This window comes from Cynoglossus semilaevis, chromosome 20, assembly GCF_000523025.1.
Source record: "Cynoglossus semilaevis isolate Cse_v1.0 chromosome 20, Cse_v1.0, whole genome shotgun sequence".
NCBI classification, from domain to species: domain Eukaryota; kingdom Metazoa; phylum Chordata; class Actinopteri; order Pleuronectiformes; family Cynoglossidae; genus Cynoglossus; species Cynoglossus semilaevis.
Window position 1 is genome coordinate 8,434,431 of NC_024326.1, and position 21,031 is coordinate 8,455,461.

The 21,031-nt window shown below is 36.8% G+C and overlaps 3 protein-coding genes across 5 annotated transcripts; all 3 read left to right on the forward strand.

Moving 5' to 3' along the window:
* The first annotated feature begins 8 nt into the window (after positions 1-8).
* On the forward strand, positions 9-15,351 carry ccdc24 (coiled-coil domain containing 24). Of its 2 annotated transcripts, XM_025066111.1 has the most exons (9): positions 9-195; positions 552-719; positions 2,848-3,020; positions 7,082-7,198; positions 7,295-7,399; positions 9,381-9,435; positions 13,503-13,566; positions 13,739-13,847; positions 14,277-15,351. In XM_025066111.1, exons 1-9 carry the CDS (start codon positions 136-138, stop codon positions 14,773-14,775), a joined length of 1,350 nt encoding a protein of 449 aa, XP_024921879.1. In that variant the 5' UTR covers positions 9-135; the 3' UTR covers positions 14,776-15,351. The 2 variants fall into 2 exon arrangements, with proteins under 2 accessions (XP_024921879.1, XP_024921880.1); XM_025066112.1 differs by lacking the exons at positions 9,381-9,435; positions 13,503-13,566 and having other exon boundaries at positions 14,277-14,508.
* Positions 15,352-15,658: 307 nt separating this feature from the next.
* Positions 15,659-17,367, forward strand: LOC103396370 (protein THEM6-like). Its single transcript, XM_008334423.3, has 3 exons — positions 15,659-15,754; positions 16,636-17,141; positions 17,239-17,367. Exons 2-3 carry the CDS (start codon positions 16,638-16,640, stop codon positions 17,344-17,346), a joined length of 612 nt encoding a protein of 203 aa, XP_008332645.1. The 5' UTR covers positions 15,659-15,754; positions 16,636-16,637; the 3' UTR covers positions 17,347-17,367.
* A 218-nt stretch (positions 17,368-17,585) lies between these two features.
* Positions 17,586-20,730, forward strand: LOC103396371 (protein THEM6-like). Of its 2 annotated transcripts, none has more exons than XM_008334424.3 (3): positions 17,586-17,793; positions 18,299-18,803; positions 19,081-20,730. In XM_008334424.3, exons 2-3 carry the CDS (start codon positions 18,303-18,305, stop codon positions 19,186-19,188), a joined length of 609 nt encoding a protein of 202 aa, XP_008332646.1. In that variant the 5' UTR covers positions 17,586-17,793; positions 18,299-18,302; the 3' UTR covers positions 19,189-20,730. The 2 variants fall into 2 exon arrangements, with proteins under 2 accessions (XP_008332646.1, XP_024921881.1); XM_025066113.1 differs by lacking the exon at positions 17,586-17,793 and adding an exon at positions 17,835-18,221.
* The last annotated feature ends 301 nt before the right edge of the window (positions 20,731-21,031 follow it).

Sequence of the window (21,031 nt, forward strand, 5' to 3'; positions counted from 1 at the left end):
AATATTTTAAACTATAATATAGTGTATTGTGGGAGAAATGTGTGCTTTTTGCAGTAAATTCAATTTTACCGACACTTTTTTACTTGTGTTATACTATTTCCAGACCACGAAACGACAAAATCTCGCGATATCTCCATGGAAACAGAGCATTGTTTACCTTTGATACCAAAGGCTTGTTGTCTACCAGCGACAGAGGTGAGCTTTTGTCTCTCTTTAACAGCGTAATAAACGAAACATGCCTTTGGTATTTAAACCATTTCCCTTTTAATAGAGATCCATTCAAATCCTGTAAACGTAAGTTATGATATTGTTGGTTGATTCGTTTTAAGGTATAGGAAGCTAAGCCGGTTTAGCCTAGCTCGTGGCTAACGTTGACGCTCAAAAAAGTTGTTTATTTTGATATAGTTAAAACGTTTTTGTTTTTTTTTTGCAAATCACAACAGTATTTTCTTCGTTTTTACCTTTTGACTTGCACAAGTGAAACCTTCCTGACCCCAAAGTTAAATAAACTTGTTTTTAAGCAATGTGTTTTCTTGTGTTTGCACACTCAGATTGTCATACACATGCAGTCTCTTGATGAAAACCAGTTCTGGTGCCACGACCCAGGCCCGTCTCTGTGGGCCCTGATTGTTAAGCATGTTCCAGGGTCAGAGCTGCCAAATATCTGCACAGCACTGGGCCACTTCCTGGTTGACATGTACACAGAAGTACACACTGAGGTAAAAGGGATTTTTGTACTATTTCTGTTTCTGTTTTCTGCATGCCTCGCTTTTACAGTCTAACTATTTTCTTGAGAATTTATGATGTATTCTTTACATAGTGCAAGAATTCAGATGTTTGTTTTGTTTTGAAATTTTCAAATATTTCCACTTGAGCAGTGTGCATCTAAATATGTGCTACACATAGCGTGCTGGCCAAGCAGTTTATGAACCGCAATTTAAGGTTTAAGTTTGGCCGTATGCACTCATTCATTACAGTCACAAGAGTCTAATAAAAGTGAAATGTGGGTTAACTGGCATTTTGCCACAGGGGAGTTCAAATGTGAGGCAGCAGACATGAGTATTTACTTGAGGCTAAATAAAGTTCTGGCCCCAAAGCCCCGGTGCTCAGTCTTCTCAACATGACCTCACTCAAGACACAATTCTGCACATTCAGTTGGAAAACATCACCAGCCAAAGGTGGGATGGCACAGAAACAAGTCAAGTATAGAAGATGACAGGTGAGTTTATTGAACTGGATGTTTGCAGATAATTTGAAGTAAAACAACATGAAACCTGATGTTTTCATTTTATAAATAATAAATCAGAAAATAGTTTTTAAAAAAGCCAGCTCTCTAAATTTGATGCTAAAACAACTTTTTTCTCAAAGAGTGCATACCTTCCACATTTTCACTTCAAACACCGGAATCTCCTTTCTTCTTTTATTCACCATGTGTTTGGTCATTAATCTCCCCATCAGGATATGTTATTGACTTTCCCCCAGCCCAGGAACGTTCAAACTTAGAATATATTACCAGTCTGTCACAGCTCTAAAGCTGTTCCATGTTTCAACTCAACTTTTCTTTTACACTATCACTCTTTGGACAACACAAAACTATCAAATAAATTAGCATTATTCTCATATATGTTTTTTTTCTGCATTTTTTCCTGCAGTTTTTTCAGCAGCAAAATCAGATTTTTAATCTTTGGCTCTGGCTCTTCTCAAAGCTGCAGCATTTAGATTCTGACCTGGTGACTTGGGTATTCTCAGACAGGGTGAAGTTACTAAAACTAACCATTAACAAGTGTTGTTGTGAAAGGAGAAACACCAATTTAAGTAAAATACAGACTGGAAACAGTTCTCAGTCTATTCGACACCAGCAAAAAGGCCAGAGGTCAGTGTTTTTTCTGTCTTTATGTTGAGAGTAAATGATGGATAATTGTTTTAAAAGGCATTTCAATAGATGTGAGTGAACCACCAAAGTGTACTGTACAGAGTACTCCCTCGTTCTGCCTGTAATCATCTCCAGCTCTCTGAAAGGTAATATTAGATTCACAGGCCCCTTCATTCCTCAGTGCAGCCATCCATGCATTCATCAAGGTGGCCATTGTCTCACAGTCAGATTAAAGGGAACAGCAGCCTCACTTTTCAACACGGCGTCAAAGGCCACTTTCTTTTCATCTTCCTCTAATCTCTGACTCACACACACTGAATGAGAACAAGCTGTTCAAGGTGAATGTACTCGAAAAAACATTAATAATTAAAGATATCAGCTCCTCAGTGGAGGATGTTTTTTTACCTGACAGATTTTCAACAGCACTTCCTTAAAATAGCTCCAGAATTAGATCAACCACGTACCAGCAGAGAGAGGTTGTAAAGAAATTTCAGGAGCAACAACCATTAGCCAGTTGGGAAACATAAACACTTAAAAAAATTGTGAGTGTGTGCAGACGCACTGAATTGACAAAACTAAGCCTGTATCTTTGAGTGTATTTCTATGACCTATAGCTGATGGCCCAAGTTTTGGGCTGTAAAACGATTGAAATTTTAATCTGATTAATTTAAGGGTAGCTGTGGAATTATAATGGTTGATCATGATTAATTATGATTATTCTAGATCAATTCTGTATGTTTTTCACAGTATCACAAGCGTATACCGTATTTCTCCTCACAGATGACCTATAAACTCCTCAAACTATTAAGTTGTTTTGTCCTGTCTGACGGTCAGCTGTGGCGTCCACTTTAAATGTAAACTAATAATAGGTCAATTAAGCAAAATTAATAAATCATAAAAGGTCTTTAGCCACTAGCATTTTTACAGCATAAAAGGCATTATTTTTTGCTAACTATGTCAAGTCACATTTCCAGGCAGAGATGTGGTACAGCATGTGGCAGGACAGCCAGCAGAGTGGATATCACAGCAGCAGAGAAGCAACCTCCATCTCTTCACTCCCTGATCCACCTGTAATCAAAGAACTGCTGAGAGCTGAGGTCAAGATGCTGCTGCAGTCTCTTGAAGAGAGAGCCAGCAGCAGAGGAGGGTATGCACAGTATATTTGTCTAAACCATTGACTGTGGGATTTTTTTTTTTTTTTTTTTTTGCCAAAGTTCAATGATTTTGAAGATGACAAAGGCTCAAAATGACAGTTGATAGGTTTGTTTTAAATGTGAAAATGTGTATACTTTTTACTGTAATTAAATTGGCTAAAAACATAACACTTTTTAAATACAAAGTTTAACACAGTATACTTAGATTATTAGCCTAAAATAATAGTTATTTAATATATTATTCTTTTTTTAAAAATCCATTCATTTAGCTACTTTTTGAACTACAAAATCTATGCTTGTCACATCACAGCATTCCTGATAACAATAAGACAAAAAAACTAATAAGCATATATTTTTCTCGGATGTGACTACATGTTTATTATTCTTTTTCTTCTGATCATATTTAAGCTACATATTGAAAAATTCTAAATATCACACTTATATCAATATAAGTGTGATATTTAGAATTTTTCAGGCTCTGCATTCTGTGAATCTATAAGAAGAGCTCAAGATTTTTTCTACTTTGTACTTTTTTATAATAATAATTATTCATCTTTATTTCTCTTCTATCTTTATATAATTGCCAGTGTGGGAAACTTTTAGGTTTTTTTATGTCTTTTACTAGTGAAGTGTTGGACATGGGTTAAGACCCTGCTCTGACATGCCTTATGTCATTTTTGTTTTAACAAAGAGTGCCATAAAACGCAACATTGTGTTTCAGTGTCAGTAACAAATGGGATGTGAAAGTGGCGGAACAAAGGGCTTTGGAGAAGGGATGAAGCTAACTGATTTGGCAATGGTGGAACAATGGGACATTTAGAGGATTTAGATATTTATGCGTCCCAGTCTGGATGCCTGTGCAGTCTGCTCTAATGTTTAGGTAGTTGTCAAAGCTATGGTCAGCCATACAGATTAAACACCTGGGTTTCATTTGAAATGTGGTACTGCTTGTTCCACTCTTCTGGAACAAGTCTGACAAAGAACTTTAAAGTTTTTGTGGCTTTATTTTGTTTGTACTGAACTTCAATGGCGCAGTATTTCAAGTAGTCAGAGGACAAACTGTCACTGAAGCCCCAAAGTTAGCTTAGCCTTAGTGTACAAAGCATCTTAAAACATCTGATAAATGAATAAATATACTCTGTTTTTTTTCTATTTTATTTGCATTCTATATATTGTGTGGACAAATTCTATATCCAAACCTAAATGTATTCCTTCTTTGTTTATTCAAATTAGTTTTAAGGTCTGGTGAAATGGAGCTATGTTGTGCTCAGTGTTGACAAACTCAGAATGCACATCATTTTAGCATGATAATGCAAGACAAAGTTATTTATTTGCATAGCTAATCATGCAACTCACATCACCTATGAGTCATCAACATTTTTTTGGTGAATGACCTTGGATAAAATTGTAAAAAAAAAAAAAAAAGAAAAGCCCCAAACTGCCAGCAGCATGTTGTTGGTGCATGAAACGAGTGAGGGAGGAACAGAGAGATAAAGAGAAATAATCTGTAACTACTGTATCCCAGCAACTGACTCACTGCTGGCAGGAATGTTGCCCTATGACACTCCTCTGGTTTTATTTAACTGTTTGATGAAAAGCTCAACATAAGATGGATTGTTCCCTGTTCTGATGACAAAGCTTTATATTGTCTGTCAATTTGTCAATTTCCTTTTGTTATTGTATTTTCCTTTTTCAATCTCTTTGTCAATTAAGGTTGTGTTGTTAATTTAAACATTCCAGGTCATTAGTTGCAGTGATGGGAATGTGTTTATGCCCGTGTCTGTCTGTATCCCTGATCCTTACCTTCCTTACCCTCTAAAGCAGTGATTCTCAACCTCATCATTAGATGTGCCGTGGAAAATGATCACATTTCACTTAATTGGGCTAAAAACTATTATTCATTTATAACATATAATTTTTCTTCGCTTGTCAAAGCATGAAAGGCAGAACAATTAAATACTCTTCTGCTAGGTGGCAGCAGATGGCTATGAAAGCTATATAAAAAAAGATTATCTGTGAGTCTCTTTCTTTAATTCTTGCCACTATATCAGTGTTGTCTTCAACTAAACAGGCTGAGGTATTATTCAATTATGAGGTCATTTAAACTAGAAGATTATTATATTTCATTACATATACTGTTTGGGAGAGTTCTGTTTGGTGGTGTGCTGTGATATATATATGTGCCGTGGCTTAAAAAAGGTTAGGAAACACTGCTCTAAACTAAAGAGTATCAATTGTTTCTGCATTTTTGTTTATAAATTTACAGGAATTGCAGGGTTTTAATTTTGCTACATAATAAAAAAGGTTTAGGAACCACTGCTACAGATTGAACGAATTTCACTGTAGTGCATATTCGGCAACAGCATATTTCTGTAACACAAAAAGTAATTTAGTAGATCAGGTTAAATAACTGAGATCATTGTCATTGGTGCAATCACCAGGTACTTTCAGACGGTGGTTTCGTGGCTTTGTTTCTCTTAAAAACACAAACTCATGTAACACATTTTGAAGGTAGATGGAACCTTTTGCTACAAGCTGACGACTGTGACCCTCCTGGTGGTGCTACCGCAGATGTCATGGTGATAGGACAGCAGTAGCAAGGCCTGACATTTGAGTTGACAATGCAGCTACACGAGGCCACTGCAGCACTGTCTCTCATTAGTGTGCACCTGGGCCACGTACAGATTAAAACCTCACCTTCAACTTCACACAAACAGGGCTCTGTGGTGCAGCGTGTTAGCTCAAATGGATTCCAAGAAAGTCACGGTCAGAGGCCACACAGGCGGTGCCGACACAAATAGCTTTCTTTGAAGTTGGTTTCTGTTTGATTGTGAGGCATGGTACCCTGGGTTGGTGTGTGTTTGTGTAGACAACATGTTTTCTTCTGTGTGTTTCCGGCCTTTCATCATTAAATTAGGAGCAGTTCCAAGTGCATTGCACCTAAATCACCCTCAGGACCAACAGTGAACAGCAGTTCCTGTTTTTCTTTTTGCCCTGTTTCTCTTTGACAAAACCAAAAACTGGTAAAAGCATTATTTCTTTATTAAAAGTATTAATGTCCTTGTTTTAACAATATTGGAATTAAAGATGATTGGAATTTAATGATACTTGCTGCATAGTAAAGTGAAGTATCAGGTTGAATACCAATAATGTATTGGTACTGTTTTGTTATGTTATCTGATGTGCATAGAGCCACATTTCATGATCAGCTGAGTGCTAAGCCAGGTTCTTCATCATTGCGCCACAATTCTCTCTCCATGTCATTCATTTTTATGGCGGTGAGTTTGTTGGCTTGGCTCTATGTCTTGTAAAAGCCCACTGATTTATATTATTGGCCTTCTCCTGTGTGGTCCACATGCCCTGGCCCTCCACCCACACCATCATCTCTTTGCCTGAGTGGCTATAAAGTGTGCATTTAACCCCGAGCCAGAGCCAATAAAATGATGCCAAGCTGACCAGTGTGTCACCTCTTCAGCTGCGGCCTGGGCCAATAAATGGTTTGTTGTCCCCAACAGATCCAGAGATGCATTGATTGGTCTTTTTAACTTTTCCTTTGGACAAGAAACTTGTCAAGTCACTGTGAGCTTTGTTTCCTCATCAATGAACGCTAGAAAAGCAGTGTGAAAGGAATTTTAGGAAGGAAATGTGTCGGTCATCGTTCATCTTCATGTGATAAATTAAGTCTGTCAACAGTGACAGACAAGGTTACAGTAAAATGTAAAAACAGTTGGATGTCATGTGGTGTTAGATGGCATGTGGATAGAAGTGAATGTGTTAAATGTATCACGGGCTGTACCTTCAATACCATATGACACAATACGATACAATATGATGCAATTTTCCCCTGGACTCACACCACTTTAAATGATAATGTCCTCAAAAAGAACACAGTACAGATAGACCTGGCAACATATTGCACAGATATGAAAATGGACACATGGGGCAAATATGCCTTAGTAGCTCATTGACACTCAAGGTTATATTTTTTTGCTTTATTTGCTTTTTTTTTTCCTATGCTACATTTTAATTTCAATGTTGATTTTTTTTGCTGCAGAGATGGTGCGGAGCTCCTGCTAAAGTACAAACCTGAGACTGTAAACTATGTCCTCAGTCACCGCAACAACTTCAACAGCAACGGCGTCAACTCTGAGAACGCTGCAGATGGAAGCAGGTGAGTCAGACGTGCAACACCGTTACTGATCAATTGACTGGTGTCACTGGAAAGAAAAAAAAATCTCATATATTTCAATATTTTCTTCCCCTTGAGACCAAGCTCTCACTGTTCATTCAGGTCATGTGCCGAAGAAGAGATTGAAGCAGTGAGAGACAAGATTAACGTCTCCGACATTGACCAAGTAGTGGATCGTCTCAAGTAAGTAACACGCTATATATACATATATATATAAAAACAATTCAGTTTCAGTGTTCTTTTTTCCTAAAAATGTTCCCTTTAAATTATTTATTTTTATAAACCAGCATTTATATTTCATAATGAAGAGTCTTTTCACATGTTTTTCACCCATCCATATTAGGTTTAATGGCTTATTACCCAGAGTTCCCTGTTCAGATTTTTAATGACCCAGTTTCTGTGACTGCTGGAAAGCACGTGAAAGCACATGGTGTAACTACACTACCATACATCCACCTGGTTTCCATTAAAGTAGGCAAGTCCAAAGTGTGGGGTCAGTCTTGGCACTGGCATGGGTGAAAATAAGGCCATAAGTCCCATCCATAAGTGTTGTTTTTTTCTAATCCAAAGAAGATGTGTTCAGTGGGTATTTTTGGATTATTTTTAATATTAAAATGTAAACGTTTTGACAACTTTTAAGACATTTTTGAAATATTTCTGCTGAACTTTTAAGTAATTTAAAACTAATTCTGGCACTACATATCAATAATAATACTGCATAGCAAGTATTGCTAATGTTATTTTTTTAATTAATTATTTTTAATTATTTTAATGTATTTTTACCCTTACTTCACTGGTCTAATACAGTGTAGTTTAGATGTGATTTCATGGTTTTGAAAAATAATTATGAACAACTACATGTCTTGTTAATTGCTTTGCATTGTTATGATTGCTAATTATAACAATTTTAGGTTTTAAAAAAACCCCAGAAACCTCTACTTCTGCAGGAGTGAAGCCACGAAATTCTGATGAAAGAGCTTTAGGTTCTTCTCTTGTAATAAGGTAGAATCATGTGTTAAATAAAGGTTTTATGGTGAGAGAAAGAATGACAAAACATGGGAATAAAGTAAATGTTTGGTCATTGTGTTGTACAGCAGGACCATCAGTGAATGAGAGTGAATTTAATTGACCCTAATCTAGGGTAAATGAGCAGAAATCAGAAAAAAGATGATGGAAACATGGCATTGCAACCACTAATAGTCTCAGTTATGTTGCATGAACATTGAATCTAATATTAAAACTGGACCATCAGAGGCTGTGAGAGTTTGAATAACACTGACATTCCCTGAAATGTTTAAGTCTTTCTTTCTTTCTCACACTTTTCCCTATAGCCTTCATCACACTTCAACCCTGCTTTTCCTTTTTCTACATCTCTTTCTTTGAGGCCCACAGGGAAACATGTTTCTCTTTCTCTCTCTTTCTCCCTCTCTCTCTCTCTTTCACACACACACACACACACACACACACGTTTCCCGACGCTGCCAGTACAAAAGGCTCCATTGTCAGGAAATGGATCCCAGACAGAAGCAGAGTGTGCAGAAGATTCTTTTTCAAGTGAAAGAAGTGTATAAAGTCTACTACAGTTATGTAACCAGAGATGGGGAGAGTTTGGGGGAAAAGAAGCGGGAGAGAAAAATAGGACACAGTGTCTTGGGCACCTTATTAGAAATTCTGTGGATAGACCATGTCTGCCTCCCTGGTACTGTCTGATTTTATATCTATATATATATTTCTATATACTCATTAATAACAATAACTTTGTGGAAACCCATATAATCTTTTCACTGGTTTTTAAATGGTTAAAATATTTGTTAAATGAGGCAGATACTGTAACAGGTGAATCGACGGATGGTTGGTCAGATGATGGACAGATAGAAGAATAGGTTAATGGATGGATGGTTGGGTGAGTTGTTGCCGACATATTGAAGATGTAATTTTAGTCCTGTTTGTTGTATAAGCTTTCCGAAAATAAGTTATTGATTATAAATAAGACAAGATAATATTTATATATGTATATGTATGTATATATATATATATGTGTGTGTGTGTGTGTGTGTGTGTGTAATTCTTTGCATAATTTCAGTGCAAAGAAATTTTAGTTTAACCCTTTGAACTTCATTGGACACCTCTCTGTCCGTCTCTGTGTCCCACCATCTTCACCCAGATCTGTTTTAATGGAGGAATGTGAGGCACTGAACAAAATGGTGCAGAGTTTCAAGGTAAGTGTTTCAAATACACACACACACACAACAACAACAACAACTGATCCAAACACAAACAGCGAACTTCTGTCTCTTCATTCTCACTGACTTCAGTTCTTCAGTATCACCAAAACCAGACTACAGTCAAGCTACTCAATTGAAAATAAAAAATAACACACAAAAATAACATACTAATTTTATAATATTAATTATTCTGACTGTACTTACTTTGATTATCAAGTATTTAAATTAACCGGTTTTTATCAGTACTGTCCACATTCACATAAAGTACAGGATCACATTTCTTCTATTTGGTTTTTTTTGTTATATATATATATATATATTTCCAAACAAATAAAATGGAAATAATGCATATTTATACATTTTATATTCAATTGAATGTCACATTTATTTATAGAAAATTATATAAAAAATGTTAACGCTATTGCCTTACTTTAGTAGTACAGTAATAGATAATTAGATTATGATTCCTTCTCCAGCCATTACTGGCTCATCAAGCTAAAGCTTATTATCATAAGAATTCTATTTGAACAATGTAAATAGATCAACTTAATATAAAAACAACAGATTTAACAAATGCTTTGTTTTTAATCCACCAACTAAAATATTAAGATCATTTTCAAAGAGACAGTGATGGATACATCAAAGAAAAAGAAGTATTTCAAGTAGAATTCCTTTCACCTAACAAATATTGGAATCAACTTATATTTTTAGACTTTTTATTTCACACTTTATATTGTATTGTTTATATATTTATATATAGATACAATATGAAAATGCTTTATATGAATGTCTTCAACCAGAGCCTTAGAAAATTGGTCCTGCATTTTGGTCCAATAAAACCCAAGAACTATGCCAGAGGTCACAAAAATATGCACACACACACACACACACACACATTGGTAGCCTGTATGGTCTCAGTCTAAGCCTGTTTTTCCATCTGTCTGGCCAAGAGCTCTAACGTGCAGAATAAGAGTGATCACCTTTCAGTTACTCAAATGGCTTATTGAATACATTTAAAAACACACACACACACGTGTATATATATATAGGTTTGCTTACCATCTGGTTACTTTTTCATGTTTTTGTGACATAAGCCAGATGTTGGACTTGCAGCCTGGGTAAAGGCGTCCAGTATCTCTGACCTCTGCATGGTCAACAGTACTGTTAGGAAAACAAAATAGAAATATGTATTTGAACAGACACCAGAGTCTCATCACAAAGAACGGCCGTGCAGGGCAAAGCATGTCTGTGCAACACCTGGCATTTCTGAGTGAAGCAACATAAATCTATACAGGTGTGTGTCTGTGTACAGGTGTGTGTGTGTATGCAGGTGTGTGGCTTTACGATCTTGCTGAGGACGTTTAATAGTTTAAAACTTACTTTTGATGATTTCCTGACTTCCTGGCAATTTTCTTTATTGCCATGGTCAGTTTGAAAGCTTTTTGTTTAATACCGAACAATTTGTTGAAATGGTCTTCTGTTAATGAGGGGATAATGAAACTGTAAGCGTTTGTTTTCCACGGCTCAGGTTAAATGTTAGAAACATCAAAATAAATGGGTCGTTGTGATGTTTGTAACTTTTGGATTAACAGCAACTGTACACCCTGGACTTTTACTGGCTTTGTTTCAGGAGCCTGGAAAGTAGGCAAAAAAGTAGGCAGTCCACAGTTAGCATTTCCCTGTTATAATACACAAGTAGCCTTGACAAATAATTATGTTATTCCCTAATGCTTGTCAGGGTCACAGGGGGCAGAACTGGACAGTTCCCCAGTCCATTGCAGGGACATATGCATAGATCTTAAAGAAAGACTGAGAATCAAACCAGCAAACTAGTGATTGTTATATTGTAGTGAAGAATTTAGTTTATTTGTAATGCAATGATGAATGGTTTAAGAATTGGTATTCCCTAAGTTCATTCATTGAATGAACATAATAAGTTCATTCATTCATCAGTTGGTCTTCAATCCATTGGGACTGTGAAAATGTTGCTCTTACAGCAGTACTATATGACAACACACCCTCTCTCTCTCTCTCTCTCTCTCTCTCTCTCTGCCTCTCTGCCCATTCATTGGTGTTTCATGTTGTGATGCCATCCTGCACGAACATTCTAATCATGCTTTTTTGTGCTCTTCCATCCGCTGCTGCATTGTCAATTTTTTTTTGTTCTTTATTTTGAGACAAAACTCATTAGAATTTGTGTGAAATTGTGGGATTTTTGTTTTGTTTTTGTCAACAAATACAAGATCAAGGCTTCATCTGTTCACACTTGCTGAGATTTGCAGAAATATGAAGGACACCCTCAACTACAAACACACAGTGAAGTGAAGTGAAGCACTTGTTATGATCTGTGTTTTACTGACTGAACAACTGTCTACAGCAACCTTCAGTCACACAGATCCACTATGTCAAATCCCGCAGTGCTTTAGTAGGTTTGGGGAACGGGGGGGGGGGATGGAGAATCTTAGGTTTGGTCGAGATGAGATGATCTCTAAAGTGAAGAGCTAAGCAGAAAAACGTGTCCACAACTCTGAAACACACAATGCATATTTAGACTGTTGATTGTTGACATCTGTTTCCTGCTCTTGGTTGGTGTCATGTTGGTAGTTATGCAGGCTTTTGGCCATTTGTGCTGGTGATTAACTACAAAATGTCATTTCGCAAGATTGTACTTGAAACATTCATCATTTCTACTGATGAGTGACTATTATTTGAAAATCTTATTACATAAACTTTGTGCTGTCGTATAGATGGTAAATATGATCACAGTACTCATCTCAACTCCTCTCTGTGAATTCCTTTGTATTTCATCTATATGTGAAATTTATTTTCATGTCGTTGTCTCTAAGCATGTCAATGAGGTCAGTTCTAAATATCTGATGCAGCCAAAGAACGTACCCCCAGGGGGCCACGTACCCGCATTTGAAAAATTTGCGTTGCCATGTGCTATGTATAAAAGTCACATGACAATATTTCCCATCCAGTATTTATTTATAGAAGAATGCATCTTCGACTGACGGAGCCCAAACTGACACGTGTTCGGTGTGAGCCCACTCATTATTACACAATCCAAGTCAGACATTCCACTGGGTTGGAGGGAGTAAATCATCATTCAATGTTTTAGAAATTCTACTCAGGCTCATGCAGCTCAAATGGTAATCTGTAGAAGAGGTAATAAAGCATTCAGTGTTGATGATGAAAAGACAGGTTTGTGGTGGATGCTGTGGCAGGAGTGCAGTCATTTATGATTTTATGTTCGCCACTCTTCATCAGTGGAGGGAGGGTCTTTGTTAGTGAGTGGGTTTGTGTTGGAGAGTCTCAGGCATAGAAAAATGACTGTGGTAACATACCAGGAGTTCCCAAACATCAACATTAGCCTCTCCAGGGCAGTGAAATCAAACCTCTCTCTCTCTCTTTCTCTCTCTCTCTCTTTCTGTCTCTCCCTCTTTGTGTGTATATGTGTTTGCTTTACAGCTGTTTAGGATTTCAGTCAGAGACTCTGCACATTCTTCATATGCAGCTCTCGAAGGCAGTTCCACCAGACGTGGGGTTTGTAATCCATACTGGGAAAACAGAGCAAAAATATATGTTTTATCTGTCAGTCTCTGGGCTTGTTGGTATTTCTGGTGGAACGTGTGTGTTTGTGTGTGTGTGTGTGTGTGTGTGTATGTATGTGTATGGGCTGGTGGAAGTCTGTGGTTGCCATTAAGACTCTCTATTAGCATTAGTCCTGGTGAAGTATGAAGAGAGGTGCCTGAAGGTCATTTGTAACAAATACAAAAACAAAACAAAATACACACATTTCCGTCAGGTTTTTAGGGACGTGTGCAGATTCTAAATGGTTTTACCGCAATCAATGTAGATGTTCCAAAATATGATGGAACAGTAGTGTTCAAACGTTTAGTGCTCTCTCTCTTTCTCTCTCCCTCTCTCAAACAGACGTTCTTTTTTTCTGTCTTTCATACATTAAATGCAGTAATTATGTTTCGCTAATTCTACAGAGTTAACGTTTAAGTTATTTCTGATATTATTCATTACGCTTCGTTATCGTTTCATCTTTACAGGTAAGTATTAAAGAAAATTGCAGGAGTCAAAGAAAACTTGAGAAACGGGAACTTTCACTTCTAGGTGAGTCTAAAAGATATTGTTCTAGTGTTTGCTGCCACCCTGTGGCTCAAAACGTGTATGACCGTTTTTTAAATAAATTCTTCAATATTCCGTTTGTTATAATCTGTATTAATGAGAGAAATTCATTTTGTTTGATTTTAGATAATTTGTCTGTTTTTATATTTGTTTGTAGAGTTGAGAGAGCTCAGAGGAACAATACAAACAGACTTGGACTCTTTTTCGTCTTTGCTCGAAACTACACCTCAACCTATCTGGGAGAAGGACTTAAAAAACAAGCTGAGGTCTGTACCATTTTTATTTTAAAACCCTAAAAACAAAAGTAATAGGATTTCACATGAGAAGTAAACTATATTATTGAGAAATGTAAAATTGGGTTCACTAGTCAGAGAAAGTGACCTGATAGCTACCAATCAAATTACCTAAAAAAATATTGGACATATTCATACTAAATAATAAAAGTATTGTGAAAAACAAATAACTATAGAATGCACTGAGGAAACTTAAATGGGAATTGTTTTTTGCCAAATCCAATTTACCTAAGTGACTACAATAAAACCGAAGCCCTATTTGATTAAACTAGCAAATAAAAAAAAGAGAAAGGGAAAACAGTTACTTTTTCTCCTCATATGCATCCTCTCTTAATTCAGTACAATGTTAATTATGTGGTTGCTTCACTGTGTAAAAGTAAATACTTGTTCATTATCTCCCAGGCTGCCAGTCGGACCAAAGGCCTTAGATCAGATTTTGTCATCAATGGATATAAGACCACACCCACCATCAGCTCTACTCTATCCTGAACCTAGGCAGACCCCTCTCACCAACACCTCTGTGTCCTTCACTCCAATTCATGCTCCTTCCTCCTCAAGGACGCAAAGCCAACATAGCATTACATTAAATAAATTAAAAAGAATAACTGGCTTCACCACATTCACTTCCTCTCGTCAAGCCCCTCCTAATTGCATAGACGATAAGAGCAAATCTTACTGTAGTTTATCTCACATGTACATTACCGCCGATCTCCCTTGCAGCCCCCAGAGCTCTCACACAGATTTCCAAGTTAAATCACAAGAAAACTCATCTTTCCCTGGAGTTGGTCCTACATCAAACAATTGCATTCACCACTCAAGCAGTAAGTATTACCTTTTTCAGAAGGAGAGACAAATCACAAACTGCATTACCCCCCACCCCACTGCAGAGTTCAGCACTTAAGAAAGTGCAGGCGATAACCACAACAAAATACAAAATTTGTTTAAAATGCAAAAATGAAGACCCAAAATGACAAAATGTTGTTAAAAAACAGCAGCAAACATCTGGTGACCTCTGTGGGTATAGGTGGATGTATACAAAATGGAATCAAGAAAGTAGAGGTCCGCTTGCTTAATCGTGTAGATGCTGCTACCATGCATACCTGAAACTATAGTACACTGTTGACTTTTTGTTTTCTGCTTTAATTGTGAGGATGGTAAAATCACTGAAGTTTCTTGCAGGTTTGTTTGATAATTTTAGATTTCCTGTGCAGTGTTGCATTCAATTAAAGAAACAAACTTCTGAGTTTGTTGTTATTTTAGGCAACCTATGTAGTCGAAAGTTTCTTATAGTAGGTAATGTAGTTGTTTTTTTTATTATTGTTAAATCTTAACCTCATAAACCCCAATGTTACTTTAGTTGTGTGTGTGTGTGTGTGTTACTTTTAGTCTGAGGTATAGAACACACTGAAATGATATATTTTTCATCACGATAACTTCCATAACCTGTATATTCATTGATATAAACAGAAAAAAATCAAGTTTTACTGTGAATAAACAATAGACAACGACATGTCTTCGTCATAACGTGGTAACCGGAAGTTTGATATCTTAACTTCAAAATAAATGTTTTTCACTGTATTAGAAGAAACTAACCATGATATATCTGTAAGATAACCTAAATCTTCTAAATCCTAAAATCATCCTAGAATCAAGTAAATCTGGGATGGGTGTAGATTAGCGGATTTTATTTAATTTTCTATCTGTTTTGTACCACAGCAGATTTACAGCAACAACCTCAGTTTTGATTTATTTTGAAGACTGAGCCTTTCTTAATGCAATTGCATTTCCAGCAGCGTTTGACCCGAGTTGCATGGAGAAAGATTCATGTCGAAAACTATCCACAGTATTCAGTTGGAAAGGCCGGATCCCGAATCGATGAGGTCAGTGTGACTAGGTTTATATCTGGAACATGAACTGTTTAACTATTTTGGAAGATTAGACATAAAGTTTAGCGAGAACTCTTGTTACAACTTCAACAGGCAGTTTTACGGGACACCTGCAGCGGGTATATTTTAAATACACTAATCCAAAAGCGTTGCATTAGTGTGAAAGCATGTTCCTACAAACAATAAACGTTAAGCTAAACATAAGTCAAATAAGCTAAGGTTGAAAGGGGTCTGGAGAATGTTTGTTAAACACGCCTTTCCTGTAAAACCTGTCTGTAAGAGACTGGACCTGCTTGAAACGTAAAAGCAATGAAGCTAACAAACGTACTGTACCGAGTTGTTACTATATCGAGATATTATATTAAATTACATATCAAATTACCTGCTGAGACAGGAATATTTTTGTAATGAAATGATGCAAAAACTAAGAACGTATCATTGATGTATCAGTAAAATATCCCAGGTCAAGATGCAGAGTAATTACTAAAATCAACCAGAATTTGAATTATAATTTTGCATATATATATAGACATTTTTCCATATTGATAATTTTACTTAGTAACAAATAAAACAGGTGTAAAATACATACAACTACCAGCTGTTGTTTGTGTTTGTCCGAAGCTTGGTCATATTTAATAATGTTGATAAATCTCAATAAATTCACAGCCACCCTGAGATTATTCAGATTAAAATCGGATTATAAAATTGAAAGTACATCAGAATATTAATTAGCCTACAAATACACTGGCAAATGGAATGCCTTAGGATTTGATTCCTTAAATATTTTTGTAATTGATGGAAGTACATGAAAATAAAACTGATTACGTATCCCACATCCCATCAACCTAACCTTATTCATGTTTTATTTCATTCAGATATGTGGTGGGTGCTGGGGGTTCTCGCCACATTGCTGGCTCTCTTCTGCAGTTTGGATGTGTGGTACTTTCTACGGGTAGCAGTGGTGGTCCTGCGCGCCTGGTTTCAGCCTCCAGTGTGGGATGTGACAGCGGAGCAGGTGCTTCTAGGACGGGTCACTCCACATGATATCGACATGGGCCATATGAACAATGCTCGTTACCTACGGGAGTGTGATTTTGCCAGATATTCTCTCTATGTACGTAATGGAGTGTGGAAGGCTGTTAGAGCCCTGAGAGGCTCCATGGTGGTAGGAGCCACCACAATGCGTTACAGAAGAGCTCTTTGTATCGGTGAGGGCTATGAGCTTCGGAGTCGGATCGTGACCTGGGATGACAAGGCTTTTTACTTAGAGCAGAGATTTGTGTCGACAAAAGATGGGTTGGTATGTGCCATCATGTACTGCAAGCAGAATGTTATCTGTAGTAGTCCGGACAAGATCATGCAACATCTATGCAAAAGAAAGGTACAGAAGAATGTCCCAGTACGCATATGAAACAAAACCAAAATATCTTAATTATTTGTTTGATCATTAAAATATAATGATGCGTTACATCCTGCAGGTGGAATGTCCGGAATTCCCAGGAGACCTTCAGCACTGGGTGAACTTTATCTCTTCCAACAGCCAAACCCTCAGGGCAGAGAGTGGATTAGAAGAGAAGAACAAATAAATCTTTGCACTGTTGTTAAAATGTGTGTTCTGTCTATCAGTTTACAGTTTGGCTGTACAATTAACTCTTCTAAGAATTGGAAATATCTGCTGGACTGGAACATACTTTTCTCTCACTACAGTTTGAATTCATTCTTCGTTTCATATTCAACACTAAAAAATGTAAGTTTGTTGTATGGATAATTGAATGACAGAACCAGGAAATATATACTTATGTGTACTACTTACTACACTTAACAAAATTCAATTTTTGCAATAGAAAATTCTTATGAAGTCATATTTTTTTATGATTTTCTGTTTATTGGAAGTCGTATATAAACACTCTGACGTAATCGTGCCGAAAGGTTAACCAATCACGTTACATTTCGTCATTCACCAAGCGGAAGTCTTTCATTTAACCGGCTCCATCCACCTGCGTCGTCTCTCATGCAAGCGCTGTGCTACGTGTGTAAGTTGAGTTTTATATATATTTTTTGAAATGTTCACATTTGCTGAACACATCGTCTAAATTTGAAAATAAACGCTGTGGGTGAGGCATATTTGATGGAATACGTATAATATTGATTTTGCTGGTATAACTGGATGTGTGCTAATAAGCTAACAGCTTTAGCCGCTGTCCCAGCAGGTTGAGTGCTGCAGCTTTAGCTCTGCAGCGCTGTCAAGGTTGAAATGAGTGTTAACAGCAGCCTGTGCCTGTGAATTTATCTTAAAGAAATATATATGAACAAAAGTCAGGAATAATGAATCAAAAAGACGATTCCGTAGGTGCCCCCGTGTGTAGACAGGATATTGGCATGAGATTTTTAAGTCTTTCCTTTCATTTTAAATTGAAGGGAAGAGAATGTTATGGGCCACGTCTGTGCTGGTTAAAGGCAGGTGTGTTTACAGCTGTATAGCATTCACTCTGTATAGTCTGTTAGTGGCTTATTCAAGTTTTCTTCCTCTTGTTTCAGAGAGATGTTGCTGTTGGTGCTGGGAGTCCTACTCCTGCTCTTCTCCACCTTGGATGTATGGTACTTCCTGCGGGGGGTGCAGGTGTTTGTCAAGGCATGGTTCCAACCCAGAATATCAGACATTCTAGCTGAGCAAAGCATTGATGGTGTGGTCCTTCCTCATGATTTGGACTATATGGGCCACATGAACAACTCTCGGTACCTGAGGGAGTGTGACTTTGCTCGCTTTCACCACTACATGAGAAATGGCCTTTTCATGGCCTCGCACAAGTTAGGGGCCAAAATGGTGATAGGGGCTTCCACTATCAGGTATCGGCGCTCGTTGGCCTTTCGTGAGGCATTTGAGATCCGCACTAAAGTGCTGGGATGGGATGAAAAGGCCTTTTACTTGGAGCAGCGCTTTGTGTCCAAGAAAGACGGTTTTGTGTCTGCAATCATGCTTTGCAGGCAGAATGTGGTGCACTGCAGCCCAGAGAGGATTATTGAATTTGTGTGCAAAAGAAAGGTAAGCAGTAAAGTAGTAGCCAAAAGTGTAAATTGTCTGCAACGAAAAAGTTTTCATTTGATCTACATAGTTCTCCTAATAAACTTGATTTTCCAGTGATGCCAGAAAATAAAGAATGCATTTATACAGATTTATGATATTTAAGGAAGTCACCCTTTCTTCAGCATTCATTGTGTTTTATTTTATTTGTACCCTTAAAAATACTGTGTGCAACGAGGGCACAACCATGCCAATGTTACTCACTTTCCACTGTCGTTGTTTCGATTTTTCTGAGCAGATCGAGTGTCCAGAGTTTCCTGAGGACCTCAAACACTGGATGAGCTTCATTGCAGCCAGCAGCCAGGCCCTGAGAGCAGAGAGTGGCCTGGAGGATAAGAATAAGTGAAGTCACACCTTGTGACACCAAGTATCCTGATTTGTAGACTGATGATCTACATTGCACGCCCAATAAAACATACATCCCAGTCGTACATGCACACAAACAGTTAGACTTGTCATAGAGAGTTTTACATGTTCTACAAGATTCCACTCTTCCCACAGAGGTAATGCTTAGATGCTGTGTATTTTTATATGATGTTCTGAGCAAAAACAAAACTTGAACTGGTAAAGTGTTATATATGTGAAACTGCACATCAATCAAATAGAAAAAAAACATAGCTTTATTGTTGCAGCATATTAGTATTCGGCAGTGCATAGAACAGCTTTAGACACACTGTACATTCACCACATTCAATTATAGGATTGGGGAACGAGAACTGGAATTAAAAGGACCAGGTAAAGTTGTAATAATGTCAACCTCCTTTTTTTTTAAAAGTGCTTACCGTCTTGCAAGAAAAAACTTTTTAAGTTCTCAAAAATGGCTTAAACTGCAATTTTACTGTAATGCTTTTATTCTATTTTAAGTTTTTATTCTATTTTAAGTTTTATTAAGTTTTGCTGCTACTACAGACTAATAATATGTCCATCACTGCAGGGTCCACTGTGCTATTCCTTCTTACAGTAGCCACTTCTTACAGTACATCCATGGATGATGCCGATGTTTTGATATCAGGCAATAGTTTGCAGGTTGAAAACAGACAAAAGAAAAAACGTAAGTATGTCGAATTAATGCTGGCAAAAGACATTCTACAAAATCATTTTTAACCTCTCTCACATAAGTAATGAAGAAGTGACGAGAGGCGCTGCCGTTGACCCGATTGAGTAAGAAAGTCTTAAATCAATTGAATACAAACGTTTCCCAACTCCTTACATCTTTCTTTACAAGAATGCATGAAGAGTGAAAAACCTCTACTTATACCAATGCATGACTTCCAACAATCAGAATATTTTTGAACCTGTTTTCCTTAATTAGTCATAGTTGCAGTTCTAATTTTAGAAAAATAACATTTATTACAAAACAAAACATGTTGGTATCTACAATATGCTTGAAATGATGTCAACGTAACAACTGTTTTTTATTATTCTCATCGTTTTGCACAAGGTCTTGTAGGACTGGGGTTTTTGTTATCATTTTTATTTTATATTGGTTTTGACCAAATTTATGTTGTATGCACTGAAAGATAGGGTGATTTGGTTTGAGCGTTTTATGTCAGTGCTGGAAGATTGGCAGGAAGGAATTTGTACTGTAGTTCTGAGGTTCTGGAAACATTTTAAAACGTGATGCGTGGTAAATACAAATTATTTAAATTATGCTTTGTTTTTATCAAGACAGCTTGAGTTTGTGACCAGTGTAATGTATTGTTCTTGAATGTATATTTAGAAAGTTGCACAAATATTTATATATTTTGTAATTTCTTTGTGTTGAAACATCCATTGTCCGTTATGCTTTCACTCTCCCTTATTTATCAGTGGTTGAATTTAATACCTCTTAATTTGTTGCGTTCGTCAATTACTTACTCCATTTCAAATTAAATTCCTTTGAAAACTGGTTTCTTACATCATGTATCACTATTTAACATTTTCTGAAAAGCCTTAATAGATCAAAACTTCCCAAAAATGCACAAATTTGTCTTAAATATTTAGCCAACTGCTTTGTTATCTTTAAAATTCAGGAAATCATTTTTTGGTACAATCTGAGGATGTGATTGTGAATTCAAATCCTGGTGTTGATGGTTGTTGAAATCTAAATGCTATGCTTTACAACAGTAACCTTTAATGACAAACACAGGATGAGAGTATTGTAAAAGTATTGTATAGTGTGCGCTATGTAAAAACTAACTTAGACTTTA